At 31.8% G+C, this 16,672-nt stretch overlaps 1 protein-coding gene and 1 non-coding gene across 2 annotated transcripts; one reads left to right on the forward strand and one right to left on the reverse strand.

The window, feature by feature from the left end:
* Nucleotides 1-3,275: 3,275 nt before the first annotated feature.
* On the reverse strand, nt 3,276-3,347 carry TRNAG-UCC. The gene has a single exon. It is a non-coding gene; the product is annotated as a tRNA-Gly (tRNA).
* A 2,361-nt stretch (nt 3,348-5,708) lies between these two features.
* Nucleotides 5,709-12,798, forward strand: LOC123884920. The gene is made up of 14 exons (XM_045934147.1): nt 5,709-6,545; nt 7,661-7,747; nt 8,163-8,272; nt 8,604-8,654; nt 8,772-8,943; nt 9,144-9,464; nt 9,564-9,767; nt 9,949-10,434; nt 10,677-10,886; nt 11,070-11,258; nt 11,375-11,538; nt 11,642-11,794; nt 11,883-11,961; nt 12,099-12,798. The coding sequence occupies exons 1-14, from the start codon at nt 6,144-6,146 to the stop codon at nt 12,537-12,539; spliced, it is 3,069 nt and encodes a 1,022-aa protein (XP_045790103.1). The 5' UTR covers nt 5,709-6,143; the 3' UTR covers nt 12,540-12,798.
* Nucleotides 12,799-16,672: the final 3,874 nt, after the last annotated feature.

Here is a 16,672-nt window from a genome sequence, read left to right on the forward strand (position 1 = left end):
AATAAATGGAGAGAACCCAAACTCATTTAATAATGTCCACCGGAAAGATATGAAAATGTGACAAATTATTAGAACTTAGAAGTAATGTGGTATGTGGCTAAATAAATAAAAATTAATTACAAATTTACAATTGTTAATTTTTTTATTATTTATGATTTAAAAGCTATGATTGGTTAATACAATTAGGGTTAACCCACTTGGGGTTGGTCGAGTGGTGTTGGCTTGGGCCCTTGGAGTATGCTCCTCTCAAGGTCTCAGGTTCGATTCCCACTGGTGCCAATTTCGGTGGGCTAAGTCCATACAGAGCAAAAAAAACTCTGGCTTTAAATGGGGCCCCCGCAAGTGGGCGGTGGGATTGGTCCCCTTGGATTAGTCGGTCCTAAGGCCGGATACCAAGTTTTCAAAAAAAAAAAAAAAAAATACAATTAGGGTTAGGATTAATGGGAGGAGGACTATTTAGGATTTATATATATAGATTACTTTGTGATTTATATCCCTCTATAATGTTCAGGATCGTTAAAATGAATATTTGTGGTATGGCTTGCAGAAAAGGTCTGCCAACTTTCTTGTCCTTAGAGTTTTGACTTTTTCGGAAAATTTCCAAGATGAGCTCTCATTCTGATGTCCAACCTAGAAAATTGGATTCTCTGCAGTCAAGGGGAACACACATTCACATAATTCCGAACATCGATGACCGTTCGATTTTGATCAAAAGACCACTGATGTCATGAATGTGTGTAATCTGATTGCAAGGGAACCATACCCGTCTAACCCCTTTTGTAGCATAGTAACTAAACCTACCATTAACTACTGGTCAGGGTTAGGGGTGTGCAAAAAATTTGGCTATCCTTAACCAAATTACTAACCAATCCATATCCAATTTTAGTTTACAAAATCCATTTAAAAAAAAAAACTACACCACTCCAATAAAAAAACACCAATTATAAACCATAACCACATTTTGTAATTTGGTTTGGAATTGGTTTGAAAATTCAGGCCCAATAGCTAATTCAGGCCCAATCTTCAATTTTTTAAAATTCTTTATTATATAATAAAATAATTAATTAAAAGAGGTGGTGGATGACCGGTGGTCAACACGGCGTTCAACGCCGGACCACCGGTGACCGGCGCGGCGGCGCTCCGACCGGCACAGCGGCAGACGGCGGTTTTCCGGCGACTTTCACGACGGGCGGTGGTGGTGCTCCGGCGGCCGGCGGTCACCAACCACCCATACTATTTTATTATTATTTTATTTTAAAAATTAGATTTTTAATAATTATTTTAAAAATAATTAAAAAAATCAGTTTTTAATGTTTTTAGTTTTTAAAAATAATTAAAAAAATCAGTTTTTTTTAAAAATATTTAAAAAAAAATCAGTTTTTAATGTTTTTAGTTTTTCAAAAATTTAGTATTTTAATTTTTTTTCCTATAATAAATATTAGTTTTTTTGTATTTAAAAATCATATTTTTTAATTTTAAAAATTACTCTTTTTTTAAATAATAAAAATATTTTAAAGCAATATAAAAAACAAGTTTTCGGCTAAGAAAAAAATAATTTGGGTTTAGAAAAAATACTTTGTGGGTTGATTATAAACCAATTCAATCATAAAATTAATGAAAAATTATGTTTTTAAAATAATTAATAAATCTATTTTTTTAATCAACTAATAAAAAAAATTAGTTTAAGTAAAAAACCTATTTAAAATTGGATCATGTGAATAACTTAAATTTTATTACAAACCGGTTATAAATTGGTTTCGATCCGGTTAATAACCAAATCCAAATTAGTTTTAAAAAATAACCGGTTTGTCATTGAAATGGTTTTAGTTTAGAACCAAAACCATCAATTAGGTGTGGTGTGGTGTGGTTTCCAAACCATACACACCCCTAGACTCAGGGTGTGTCTACAAGCTTTAGGGCCTTAGAGGCAGAGCATCTCTCATGGGATGGGAGTTGGCTATATGTTTCTTCCCAATAGGAGTATCTTTACCCTCTTTTTTTTTTTGAAGAAGCTAAAATGAGATATATATATATATATATATATAATAACGATAAATAGTCACCTCAGCACAAGGTGTGCCTAGATGAACTACCAGAGTTTATTTATTTTTGGATAGGGTTTTATTAAAATTTTATAATTAAGTAATTTTTACATTGTTTTTTATATAAAAAAAATTAGGGTGAGGAGATGGTATTCAAGTTCAAGATAGGGAAGACCCTAAAGTTCTTAGAGCACTTACACTCTTGGAGTACTTACAAATGTAATTACATTTATCTCACTCCAGTAATTTTTACATTGTTATCTCAATGGATAACATGTTTAACACACTGTAAATTTAACAGCAGCAACTCTATATAAATTGTAAAAGAATAAATTATATATACACCATTGCTATTTGGTACGATTGTTATCTATAAGAAAGACAAGAATTGCACTTAAAAGAAAAAAAAAAGACAAAATAACAAAAGCAATAATTTGGGATGTTACAGAAAACATGGAAATGTTGGATTAAATTTAGCGGTCATGATGGATTTGTTGAGAATAATTCAAAGTTAGTTAAAATTGAGTTAGTTTGGTTGTTGCAAAAGCTGTTACTTGCTTTACAAGTAAAACAGAATTAGTTAGTGTGTAGGTTAGTTAGTTGAGTTAACTGCTATGTTAATAAGTAACCATAGTTGGTTAATGCTAACTCATTGGTTTTGTGTATAAAAACCATACTACACCATTGTAAAGATATAACCAATTGATCATTAATGAAATTAACCCCTTTCTCTCATTCTTTCTCACAATTTGTTCATTCACACTCATCCATTCATTGTGCATAAGTTCTAACAGGATTCATGCATTTCGTTAGGTTGTGATTCGTACCAAAAGGCATTTTCGTTATATATAATAATATAACATTTTTATTGGACTATTATAGTATTATTATAGAAGTGTCTCTTGTTAACATCAGTTCCAGACCTTCAGTACCAGTTGGGAAATGGTAGAATTAATATTAGCACTTAAGTGGTTGATGGATCAATCACTATCTCCAATGTTGATGTGTGGATGATAAATAGGTGCATCTGAGCTCCCTTTAGGTATAACTTAACTTGAGCTATGTATGAAAATCATACAATATATGAGGTGGAAAGGATGCCATGTGACATTGATTATGATTTATGATGTTTACTTTTGAACCAAAATCCGTGTATGAAGATGGAGGAATATCTAGTGAAACCGCAGGGAGTATGGTCTAAAATCACATAAAAGCAAAAAATTATTACTAAAATGCGTTTGCCGGGAGTCGAACCCGGGTCTATTGCTTGGAAGGCAATTATCCTAACCGTTGGACTACAAACGCATTTGATGGTATTAGTTTTCATGCAAATTTTAATATTCAGAATTATGTTTGTTCCGGATGCTATATGAGTTGATTTTTTTTTTTTTAGTGCAATATTGTTTGTTTTGATTTTCAGTCATAGTGCGGTGTATTTTATTTTTCCGTTTTAATGTGGTGTATTTTGTTTTTCAATCTTGTTGCGGTGTTTATTTTTTTCCGGTTGAAAGATTACGTTCAATTTAGTACAGATCCAATCAATGACTTTGGGGAATGGATTCTCTCAATTGTAATTTACACTTGAGAGAATAAAGTGTGGTTTGTTACCATTGATTAAGAGAGAGACACATATAAAAATTTAGAGAAAATGAATTTAGATGGTGTTAGATTACACTTTATTTTCTCAAGTGTAAATCACACTTGAGAGAATCCATTCCCATGACTTTGGTATTTTCAATACTATAGATTCGATGCATGAATGTTTCAGACATTTCAATATAGTCAAATATGTATAGACTAATGCAATTTTTCGTTTTATACTATTAATACAGATCTCGTGAGTTTGTTTGCAGATTCTTTTTTTTTTAGTGATTTTAAATTTATACATCGATCTACAGTCTCTACTAATTTGAATGAATACCATTTATTTTTATTAAAAAAAGAAAAACTATATATTTGTTCAAAGATTAATCTTTTTTATTTTTAGCGATTTTAAATTTATATTGCATCAATGCACTTTGTCAATTTAAATAGAACAATATTATTTATTTAAAAAATATGTTTTAAATAATAAACATTTATTATGCATGCTCAATAAGAAGTTTTTGTTTTTTCTTTACAGAAGAATATTTATTGTTTCCACCGACTAGTTTCCTGGCATTATTACGTCATTCACAAAGATATGTACGACTCTGCCAATATCTTTTTTCTTTATTTGACAGTGGGAAATAAAAAAGTACAATAAGCATAATTTTTTTAAATCACAATAATCATAATTATAACCTTATATTATTTTTTAGTCAAAAATAAAATTTATATTATTTTCTTAAGTAAAAAAAAATATTATATTATTTTCTTACTCAAAAAAGAACTTTATATTATTTTCTATGAAACTATTTTAACCACATCTTTTATTCTAAACGTGTGATCACTCTTCTTAGTTTTTTTTTTTTTTTTTTTTTTTTTAAAAAAGTGACCACATTTTTTAATTAAATGCACGTGTATATATATATATATATAGCATGACCCTAATTGTTTATTTTAATTTTATTTGTTTTACAAGAATTATTTAATTTTAATAAATGGTATAAGAAAGTAATGAAATTAAATTTATTTTAGGCTAATATATTGGAGTTTATATAAAAAAAATTAAACTTATTTCGGAGTAGAAAATTAAACTTATTATAATAAATGGCATAAAAATTATTTTATTTCTGACAAAGAAACTTATTCCACTGTTTCATTTATCTTATTTTGGAACATCGTTCAAAATTCGGACTTGTTGGTGGCCAAACTAATTAAAACAAATCTTTTTATGTTGGTGTAGGTGGCAGATTGGTAGTGGTGACAAGATCCGTATTATGAATGATTTGTGGCTACGAGGGAATGATGATCGTTTGGTATCCTCACCTCACCTCAAGTGGAATGTGTGTATCTGTCATCGTTGAGAATTATAAAGCATGAGATATAGCTAAAATCCGTAATTTATTTATAGGTTCGGTAATGGAAGAGATTATTGCAACCGCTCTTATTAGTTCGGTTAAAGAGGATAATGTGGTGTTGGGAGGATGAGCGGAATGAGTATTATTCAGTTAAATTCGGATATAACATAGCCATAAGATATTTTATTCGTAAGGATATGCACTATGTGGCAGGAAGTTAGAATAGTATTTGGAAAGTTCAAGCTCCTCACAAAGTGCGTCACTAACTTTGGTGGTTGTGTAGAAGGTGTCATTCAACGCGGTTTTGACCGACACAACGACATGTCAATTATAATCTGATTTGTCCCGTGTGTGATACCGAGATAGAAGACGATAAACACATGTTTTTTGGATGTATAACAACCCGCAAATTTTGATCGACAACAGGTTTGTCATAGTTAATATAAAAGTATAATTTAATTTTTATTATTTAATAAAAATAATACTTACTTCTCAATAAAATATAACATTATTAATGATATAATGAACAAATAAAAGTAATATTGTAAAATAAATTATAATTTTATTAAATGACTAATATGCTAAAGCTTTTGTTTTGAGGCATAATATGGTAAAACTTAACTATTAAGTTTTTTTTTTTGTTTATTTTTCTTACAAAATATATAGTATTTCTTTTAATATAAAAAATATATAGTATTTAAAATTAAGATTATATATATTTTTTATTTCTTTATTTATGATGCTAAGATTAGATTTGTTTCATGTTTAGCTCACACAACACAAAGACAGCAGTGTGTTCTTTAGCGTACGCTTCTTTCTTTCCATCTTTCAACGCCAAATCTTCGTTTCTTTCCAATTTCTTCATTCTTTCTTTCCTTTTTCCACTAAAATTCACTCAACACTTCTTCATATTCACCTTTCAAATCAAACAAAACCAAATCCACATCACAAATTCATTACCTCATTTTCACACTTCATTCCAAAATTCTTAAATCAAAGTTTGAGTCTTTTTCAGCTTCTTTCACTTTCACTTACTTTGTGTTCAATTTTTTTGAACAATTAAAGGGTACCCTTTATCTGGGTACCCTTAATTGCATGTGGGTTTTTGATAAAGTTTGAATTTTTTTGCTTAATATTTGATGGGTTTGTAAATGTGTAAATGGGTTCTTTGGAATCAACGATCCCATTGAAGAAAGGGAGTTTATTTGGTACTATTCATAATTCAAGTAAAAAAGAGAAACACCCATTTTCACAAAGGTTTAGATCGAGTTTTTCTCGTTTGTTGTTCAAGAAACTAGATTATGTTCAATGGATTTGTGCTGTTCTTGTGTTTCTTTTTCTTGTTGTTGTGTTTCAAATGTTTCTTCCTGTCTCGGTTGTGGAACATTCAGCTGTGAAGATGAATTCTTGGAACAATTTACCTAAAAGAGAGAGGTTTGTGTTGGACATTGGTGAGGAGGAAGCTGTTTTTTTGTCTAGGATTTCGGACAAGTTTAAGGATTTGAATCAGTTTAACCGAACGGGGACGCGGGTTGGTTACAGGAATCCTCAGTTGGCATTGGTTAGTTCACCTAATTTTGAACAGAATGAATATGTTGGTGTTAGTTTAGAATGTTTCTTGTTTGTTATTTATTGGTAGGATTGAAGTAGAATTAAGTTCAATGCTATGTGTGTGTGTTTGAGTATCTGAGTATGTTCGGATTGACTTATTTTAGCTTATATACTTCGTAAGCACTTGGGAGACCTTATGACACGTCTTTATGATGTTTTCAGCTTATATCCCTAAGCTCATCATGATAACAACTTATAGCTTATATGGAAAACAATTTGACTTTATTTTATCATTTGTCATATGATATGATAAGAGCTTATGTTATACACACAAGACCTATGTATGTATATCTAGGGAGCTTATCAATTAAAACACGATCACTAGAAGAAGAGATATTGGCCATAGTTGATAACTACATAAGTAAATGTAAATGGACCATGGAGGAAAAACAGTTTAGTTAGTTACTTAGAGCTCGTTATTAGAGCTAGATGACTTGTTTCTCAAAATACTTTCATAACATATTTTTATAGGCTCTTCAAAATAGATACATAAATGCATTGGTCATAAGATAAACCTAGATAAGTTATCTCAAACACCCTTCATAAGCTGTTTTTCTAAGCTCTTTTAAATATTTGTGTAAGTGGATATGCTATAAGGTAAACTCAAATTAGTTCTTTGAAACATTTTTTATAGACAGAGTTTATGAGGTGACAGCATTATCTCATGAGTGTAAGAAGTATTGACCATACGGCATAAATAACTGAACAATGTTCGATTTAAGCATAACAGTCTCGGGACTCTTGACTGTTCATTTATAGTCAATGTTAGTCAACGATTCTTGAAGTGGCTGGTAGCTTTGAAATTACAAATAAACGTGGTTACAATTGCACTCTAAAACTTAAATGTTGTATCTATAATTGTGGTTATGAGCTGACATATAGAACTTGAATGGTTATATCATCAGAGATGAAGTTTTCGAAACTCTTAGAGAGAATGGTAAAATGGGTCAGATATTGCACATATTTAGATCTGTTTAAATTGAAATGAAACTTTTATTGTTAATTAATTAATATTTTAATACTCTTTGAAATTTTAAAGTTGTATAATTTCAATTTCTTTTGAAGGTATTTGGAGAATTATTGGTTGATTCACAACAATTGTTAATGGTAACAATTGCCACCGCTTTGTTAGAGATTGGCTACAGAATTCAGGTAAACAATATATTTGGTGCAAATATGCTTTTGAGTTTAGGCAAAAGAAAAGAAATAGGGAACCCGCTAAATGATCATTGTTTTTCTATAATATGAATATGAAGTTAAGAATATAGTGACTTATCACAAAATGAGATTTTTTTTTTTTGAAACGGCCAAAGTCAGTAATTAGCTGTTAATGTTAGTATTTTTTATTTCCTTTACCGGGACTTGAACTCGGGTCCTTTTACACCTTAACTCCTTTAACCCTTAGCTCAAACCAGTTGAGCTACCCAACCCACCCCCTTATCAAAGCGAGATTAAAAAGTCCTTAATAGTGTTATGATGACCTCCTCAGCATTTACAAGATTGTTTTTAATTTTTTAATTATTATTAGGGTTATTTTAGTTGAAGTAATAATCTCTATCCTTTGCAGGTATTTTCACTTGAAGATGGACCGGGGCGTAATATGTGGAGAAATTTAAGAGTTCCCATCACTATTATTCATAATCATAACAAGCCAGACAAAACTGTAGACTGGCTAAAGTATGACTAATATTCTAATTTTTACTTTTTTACAAAGCTGATTGCATGAATTTTAGAAACTAAGTGTCTAAAATTCAAAGTTAACTAATTTTAGCCGCTGACATGACTGTCTTCCATATCCTCTCTATCACAATTATTGCTAGCAATTTAAAATGAACATAAATTTTAGAAAACGAAATCTGAAAATGTTTTCAGAAAGTAAAGGGGGCCTTATGGTGCAGTGGTGTTGCTTTAGTGTTTGGAGTTTCTTAATATATTACTGACAGAAAATCCTGATTTTTGTCCGAATAGCATTCTGATTGCATCTGATAAGAATGTTTGTCTTTTACAGCTACGACGGTATAATTGTGAGCTCTCTTGAAGCCAGAAATGCCTTTTCTTGGTATGATACTTATTTTATTTTCTAAGGTCAAGATTCTGAATTGTTGTTGTTACCTAAATACTTAATGCACCACGAGTTTCTTTGTTCAAGTAACACAAATGATTTTATTTGTTACAGTTTTTTGCAGGAACCATTCAAGTCTGTACCACTTATATGGATAATTCATGACAGTGCTCTTGGTTACCGTTCAAGACAATATACTGCTGCTGGGCAGATTGAACTTTTTAATGATTGGAGAAAAGTTTTCAATCGTTCATCTGTTGTTGTCTTTCCAAACTATGCCTTGCCGGTAAACAGTTTTTTCATTGCTAATTGCTTCTTTATCATTCAAGAATAAATTTGACTCGGAAGATTGAAATAAGTTTCATATCGGATATTATCTGTTGAAGTTCAGTTTTATGGCATAAACACCATAGTTAAATACAGTTATAACTATAACAGTAGGACATATTTAGTTATTTCAACTAATGTTATTTTGGAATTCCGCAGATGATCTACTCCACATTTGATACTGGAAATTTTTACGTCATTCCTGGTTCCCCTGCTGAAGCGTTGGAAGCAGATGCATTTATGGCATTGCAGAAAGATAAATTGCGCATCAGTATGGGCTACAGTCCAGAAGATGTCATTATCGCAATTGTCGGCAGTCAATTTTTGTACAAGGGCATGTGGTTGGGGCATGCTGTTGTGTTGCAGGCTTTATCACCACTTTTGGCAGACTTCCCTTTAAGCAAAGATAATACAACTGCACAACTACGGATCATTGTTCATAGTGGAGAGTTGACAAATAACTACACTGTTGCTCTTGAGGTATATTTTTTTTCTTTTCTTTTCATTTCACTTTTTCTTTTTCCTTTCAAAGTTTATAGATAAATAGTTTATTTATTTTCTTATATTCTGTTTCGCCAGACGATGGCACGAAGCTTGAAATATCCAAAAGGGACCATAGAGCTTATAGCTGGAGATTTGAATTCAGAGTCTGTTCTTGGCACGGCAGATGTTGTGATATATGGATCCTTGCTTGAAGAACAATCTTTTCCAGAGATTTTGATTAAAGCCATGTGCTTTGAGAAACCAATTATTGCTCCTGATATTTCTATGATCAGAAAATATGTATGTTCCTGCTCTATATCTTTTACTATAACCATCATGCGATGATTCTATTTTGCTCGGTACTTTTATTAATCTTAGATTTGAAGTCTCCTACAATAATCTGAAGTGTTCATTTAGTTGAAGTTTCTCATATTATGTATTTTGAAGGAACCTACTGACTGTTTTGTTCGCCATAAACTAGGTTGATGACAGGGTAAACGGCTATCTTTTCCCAAAGGATAATATTAGAGTTCTTAGAAAAATCATGTTAGAGGTGATCTCAAAAGGGAAAATATCACCGCTGGCTCGGAACATTGCCTCAATGGGGAGAAGAACTGCTAAGAACATTATGGCTTCCGAAGCAATTGATGGATATGCAACTTTACTTCAGAATATTCTCAAGCTTCCATCAGAGGTTGTTCCTCCTAAGGCTGTTTCAGAAATATCCCCTCATGTTAAAGAAAAGTGGCAGTGGCATTTGCTTGAAGCAGTTCCAAATTCGACCTATCAAAATAGGGTATTGAGAAGCAACACATTTTTAGATAAATACGAAGACCGTTGGAATCGTTCACGAAAAGATAGATCGTCTACTGATGTTACTGATAATGACTCATTTGTATATATGATATGGGAAGACGAAAAACATATTCAGATGGCTATTACCAAAAAAAGGATAGAGGATGAGGAGGTAAGATTAGTGAATTTTCAAATTATTTCCTCCTAATACTTAATGAAGAAAGTATTGAATAGAAAAAGTAAACGTTCTAGATATCATGAGACATAAAAAAGTTCAGAACTTACGTTGTTTATTACCTTGGAGGATCATTGAGAAGAATGATTAGAAGGAGCATTTTGGTTTATTCTTTAAAAAAAATTAGGGTATTAATATTTCAAGCTTAGCTTCTTAAGCCGTGTTGAACTTTAATGCAGTTGAAGGATAGAACGGAGCAGTCACACGGAACATGGGAGGAAGTATATCGAAATGCGAAGAAAGCTGATAGGTTAAAGAATGATTTGCACGAAAGAGATGATGGAGAACTTGAGCGGACTGGACAACCACTTTGCATTTATGAACCGTACTTCGGAGAAGGATCCTGGCCTTTTCTACATCAAAGATCTCTTTATCGCGGAGTTTCCCTGGTAAAGTTTCTATGTGCATATGTAATCAAATCTAGGTTTATCAATACAAATAATAATAGCTTTCCATTTGTATCAGCTTGATGTTTGATACAGATTGTTAAGGATTGGTCAAAAGATTATTTTAATATAACCGATAATGATACAGCACTCATCTTAATGCGAAATGTATTTGTATTTTAACAGTCCAGCAAAGGTAAAAGGCCCGGGAAAGATGATTTTGATGCCCCTTCTCGTCTTCCATTGCTTAACAGTGCTTACTATCGAGATGTCCTTGGTGACTTTGGATCCTTCTTTGCCATTGCAAACCGGATTGATCGTTTACACAGAAATGCTTGGATTGGATTTCAGTCTTGGAGAGCAACAGCAAGGAAGGTATACCACTTCTTCATACATTATTGGGAAAATAACTCGAACAGAAGTAGTTATTTAAATATCTTATCATCCTCGTTTTCGGGTTTTTTTTGACATTTGTCGTGGGGTTTTAACAGGCTTCTTTGTCCAGAGCTGCTGAAAATGCATTATTAGACGCCATTCAATCCAAAAGGGATGGGGATGCACTATATTTCTGGGTGCGGATGGATACGGATCCGCGAAACCCTTCACAGAAGGACTTCTGGTCATTTTGCGATGCCATTAATGCAGGAGGTTGCAAGTAAGATCCTTTAAAAACCGATTATTTGTTTTGTCACAAGCATATGGAAAGTTTGAGTATATACAAAAAGCTTAATTTTCTCTACATTTGTGTTTGAGCGAAGACCTGCTTTCTCAGAAGCAATGAGGACAATGTATGGATTAAAGGATGACGTGGATGCTTTGCCACCCATGCCCGTAGACAGTGACACTTGGTCTGTCATGTCGAGTTGGGCTCTACCCACAAGATCCTTTTTAGAGTTTGTGATGTTCTCCAGGTACACTCGGTTTCATTAATGGATGTCTGTGATTGGAAATAAGCGTGTTTGAGAGTTAAATGGCTGATGTAAACTACCATCTGTGCAGAATGTTCGTCGATGCATTGGATGCGCAAATGTACGAGGAGCACCATTTGACTGGACACTGTCCTTTGAGTTTTTCAAAGGTGAATTGTTAATATTCAATACATCTTCAAATGATTTTTAAGAATTGCTTAATTAATATACTTTCAAGCAAACTGTGATCTCGCTGCTTATTTTTTGTCATCGTCTAAATGGATAAAAATATATACGCAAATTGCAGGATAAGCATTGTTATTCAAGGGTTCTTGAACTTCTTGTAAACGTGTGGGCCTACCACAGCGCAAGGAGGATGGTATTCGTAAACCCCGAAACCGGTCTAATGCAGGAACAACACAATTTCAAGAACCGTAGAGGACAAATGCGGATCAACTGGTTCTCGTACAACACACTCAAGAACATGGACGAGGACTTAGCAGAGTTATCAGATTCCGAGGATCCTAATAGACACTGGTTGTGGCCATCAACTGGTGAAATTTTTTGGCAAGGTTTATATGAGAGGGAAAGAAGTTTAAGGCACAAGGAGAAAGAAAAGAGGAAGCAAAAGAGTTTAGAAAAATTGAATAGAATGCGGAAGCGACATCGACAACAAGTAATCGGGAAATATGTTAAGCCTCCACCAGATATGGAAGAAAGTTCTAACTCATCTTTGCTTGCAGTATAAACATCTTAATAATATAAATTCTTTTCTTCTTTTGTAATTTTTATTTCCTATATTTTTGTTAACATAATTGTTATTTTCATTCAGAAAAGATGCTGATAAATAGCTAATGTGTAAAGTATCTTAATAATAGTCTATTTTTAGAACTTTTTTCCCTGTAATTTTATTCTTTTGGGATGGTAGGTTATTTATTTTAGGAAATTGTATGGAGGGTTGTAATATTGATAGCACTTGACAAACTGAATGAAATTATGTTGTGTAATGTTTTCCATGTTTGGCTTAGAGGGAGCTCATTTACTATTAGCAATGCTGCATTAAGTTGATAAAATTGTTTAAAGCTATTAAGGTATTTTTTTTATTTTTTTTAAATCAAAATATTCTTTGCTCGGTCTCACTCTCAGTTGGTAGGGACATTGCACTATATGTGAAGGAGTCAGGGTTCGAACCCGAGACACTCCACTTATTCACTTTTAAGATGAATTTTCTAGCCACCAGACTACTTGACCACAAAAAAATTCTTTGCTCGTACATGCAGAAACTAATCAATTGAAATAACTAATATTAATGTAAGGGACTGACCTCTTTCAGAAATTAATACATAAGATCTTAAGTATTTTAATTCCTTACACCTTTTCTCCTATTCCTCTCATTTTCTATTTTTTCCAAATAGAGCAATAGTGTCTTAAAGTAACAATTAAATATTTTGGGAAAACAATTAAATATTTGTGGGGAGCAGGAACTTATTTCTTTTGCAAGTTTTGTTAAGTACTTACCTCCGTCCCACCTAGTTTGATTAAATTTACTATTTATATCTTGTTTTGACCGTATTTTTTTAAAAGTATATAAATGCAAATATTATCGTATAAAATCTTGTTTGATTTGTTTCGGTGAATATTTTCAAAATATCAAATTTTTATAATTTTTACTAATACACAATTAAAGATATTCGTAATCAAAATTATATATTGCCATACGTGCAATGATCAAAGAGATCTTATAGTTTGGGAGAGAAGGAGTATGCAGCAAGCATTTTTTGACTTAGGTGATCACAATAAAGGAGTTTTTAGAAACCTATCTAAACGGTTGACATAGAAGACTTTAAAAGTGATGCAACATGGGGTGAAGTATTGGGAGTTACACGGCCACAGTTGGTCTTATATCCCTACCGGCTACCACCAAGACCAACAGCTGCGGATTCAATAGAGAGAGAATTTCTATTGAGTTAGCTTTCCTGGGGAAGAGAATATCTCTACATGGTAAACAATCAATTTAGTTCATAATAATTGTCACTTTATCTTTAATTTAGTGCATGTACTAAGAAATTTAAGAAACTATGACTTTAGAGAATCCAAATCCTACATATAAATGCATCGTCAATTAAGGATACTTTGGACCAATTTATTGTTAATACCTTCACTAGCATTTTTTTTTTGTTAATACCACTTCAATAATATCCCTGGTATTTGATTGTCGATTTTGTCTTATAATTCGGCGTATACTATAGAGTGCAGACAATGTGTGTTGACTTGATTGCTCACACATCAAATATGAAAATTCATGGCAAGTAAAAATCATAATTTGACAACACTACCCAATATGACCTGGCAAAAAAAACAAAAAAACAATGTATTTATATAGAGTTTCAATTTCATGGTTCCACAAACTAAAAATAACTACTATAGTTTCAATTTCATGGCTTATGTTGTAAGACCAAGATCCAATTTTAATAGAGGTCATGAAGTGACAATAAATGTTGTAAGTGTTGTTAATGTATATACTATATAACAATAACATCAAGGAATTAGAAACAAATCCTCTTCATGGCTAGGCATGGCAAAAAAACTCATACTCGTGGGTAGCCCAAACCATATCTATTTTGACGGGGAAAACCCGAGTTGACTGGGTTTGGATTTGAGTTTTGGTTTTCCCCGATTTCAAAAGATGGGGTTGGGGTGGGTAATAGTACATTGATATCCACCCCGAACCCGCCCCATTTATACTAAAAAACTAGAACTTTGACCCATGCGGTGCATGGGTCTAATTAGGTGTAACATGTAACAATAAAAAATAAAATACAAAAATGATAAGAGCATTTTCAATAAGAGTAGTATAGAGAATTTCATGTACTAATTATTCTATATTTGTTTATGTGCTTAGTTTATATTTTATATATTTTTTAAATAATTTTGGATCCCCATCGTTTTGTTTACTTATTAAAAAAAAATTGTTGATAACTAAAGGTTAAAAAATTTATGATAATTAGGTTAAAAAAAATTAAAGACATAATCAAGAACATAAACTTAAATAGACATCCATAAATAAATAAAAATTGTGATTAATTCCGCCGTTCAAATTTATTGAAAACAGGGTTAACATATTAGGATTCCTAAATTCTTTCATAATTGAAGTACATGTTTTAGCGGTTGAAAGATTTTATTGTAAGTAAGAGATGCAGGTTCGATGACAAATCTGTATTTTTTTAATATAAAGCTGCAATAAAAAGAAAGAGAAAATGAGAGGGGGAAAATTTGGTTTAAGGTTAGTTTATGTTAGCAAACTTATAATATAAGAGATTATCGGTTTTTAATTGTTTAAATTGTGCAATGAAAATTGATGGTGCTTAATTGTTGTATGAAATTTTTCGTATAAAAGTTGATGGAGCTTAACACTTTGTGGACATAATTTAAATCACAATTGGTCTGCTAGTGCATATTGTATCAATTGATCATCGGTTAATATTAAATCTGCAATGTTAAAATCAAAATAATGAATGTGATTAGTGACATGACTATGGTTGTGTTTGGTTGTATTGCAAAAAAAATTGATTTAGCAGAATTGAGTTTGATAATAACTTTCCAAATTACACGTGATAATAACTTTCCAAATTACACGTCATAATAACTTTCCAAATCTCATATGATAATTATTCTGTAAATTTATGATCCGGTAAAAAAAATCATTGATCAGGAAAGACATAAAAATATTTCGTGATGAATAATATAGTCAACAATAATTTTGATATGATATACTTTTAAAATTGATGGTGCTTATCAATTATTGCACGTAATTTTAATCACAATTGATATACTTATCATAGTGGTTGGAAATATTGTTTTGTACTAAAGGGTTGCGGGTTCGAATCCTAATCAAGACAAAATTGTATTATTTTTTAATAAAAATTGCAAGATAAAATGGAGGGAAAACAGGGAAAACAAATTAGGGTTTAGAGTTTGCTTATGTATACAAGCTTATAATATAAAAGATAGATTACACATCTTTTAAATTAGAAACGGTTAAACAATCTCTTAAATTACATTCATATATTTTTTATTTGAGTATTAAACAAACTATTTTCTCTATTTTTTTCTTTATTTAAAAAAATATTGTTGAGAGAAAATAATTTTAGACATTTAACTTTTTTTTTTAAATAAAAAAAGCTAAAATACAATCTAAATTCATGTGGAAAGAAGCGTAACGGGGATGCCCAAAATCCGTTGGGGATACCCGATCCCCGTTAGGTATGGGTTTGGGGTTATCCTTTTTATCCCCGCTCGAATTTGGGATGGGTTTGGGGAATACCCGAACTTTATGGGTTTGGGGAGGGCAAAACCCGTCCCCGCCCCATTGCCATGCCTACTTATGACTTTCATTTTCTTTGTACTCATAATTGGTTTCCTCGAAAGTTTAAAAAAAAATTATTTTAAACTTAAAACTTTTTTTTGATTTTCTTAATAATGCTCGGGGCACCGGTTAGCATGACGCTTTAATTAATTACACATTTTCTACGAGCCTAGATTTTTGCTTGAAAATTGTACCAGGCCGGTCCTGAGCTTAAGTAATGGGTGCCATAGCATAAGGTCCATTTTTAGGGGTCCAAATTTTTCTGTTATGTCTACCTACTATTATAAAAAAAGAAAAAAAAAATTCAAAGAAAGAAAACATACCATGATAAAAAAAAAATATATTTAAGGAAAGAAAACATGATTAGGCCTAGAAAATATGTGTTATTCAAAATGTGATTGAAGTCAAATTTTTTTATACCTAGTAAATAAGTGATTGAGGGCCCAATGGGTAGAAACAGAACATAATTAGGCATTGGTAGATTAAAATAGAACTCTGCCGAAGAACAACAAAAA

The sequence above is a fragment of the Trifolium pratense genome, linkage group LG5 (genome assembly GCF_020283565.1).
Source record: "Trifolium pratense cultivar HEN17-A07 linkage group LG5, ARS_RC_1.1, whole genome shotgun sequence".
NCBI classification, from domain to species: domain Eukaryota; kingdom Viridiplantae; phylum Streptophyta; class Magnoliopsida; order Fabales; family Fabaceae; genus Trifolium; species Trifolium pratense.

Excerpts from the sequence above, each read along its gene's own strand:
- LOC123884920 (XM_045934147.1), top strand. The coding sequence starts at position 6,144 with ATGGGTTCTTTGGAATCAACGATCCCATTGAAGAAAGGGAGTTTATTT. Across the intron at positions 8,944-9,143 it reads TTCCAAACTATGCCTTGCCG|ATGATCTACTCCACATTTGA; the intron begins GTAAACAGTTTT and ends GGAATTCCGCAG. Across the intron at positions 9,465-9,563 it reads ACTACACTGTTGCTCTTGAG|ACGATGGCACGAAGCTTGAA; the intron begins GTATATTTTTTT and ends CTGTTTCGCCAG.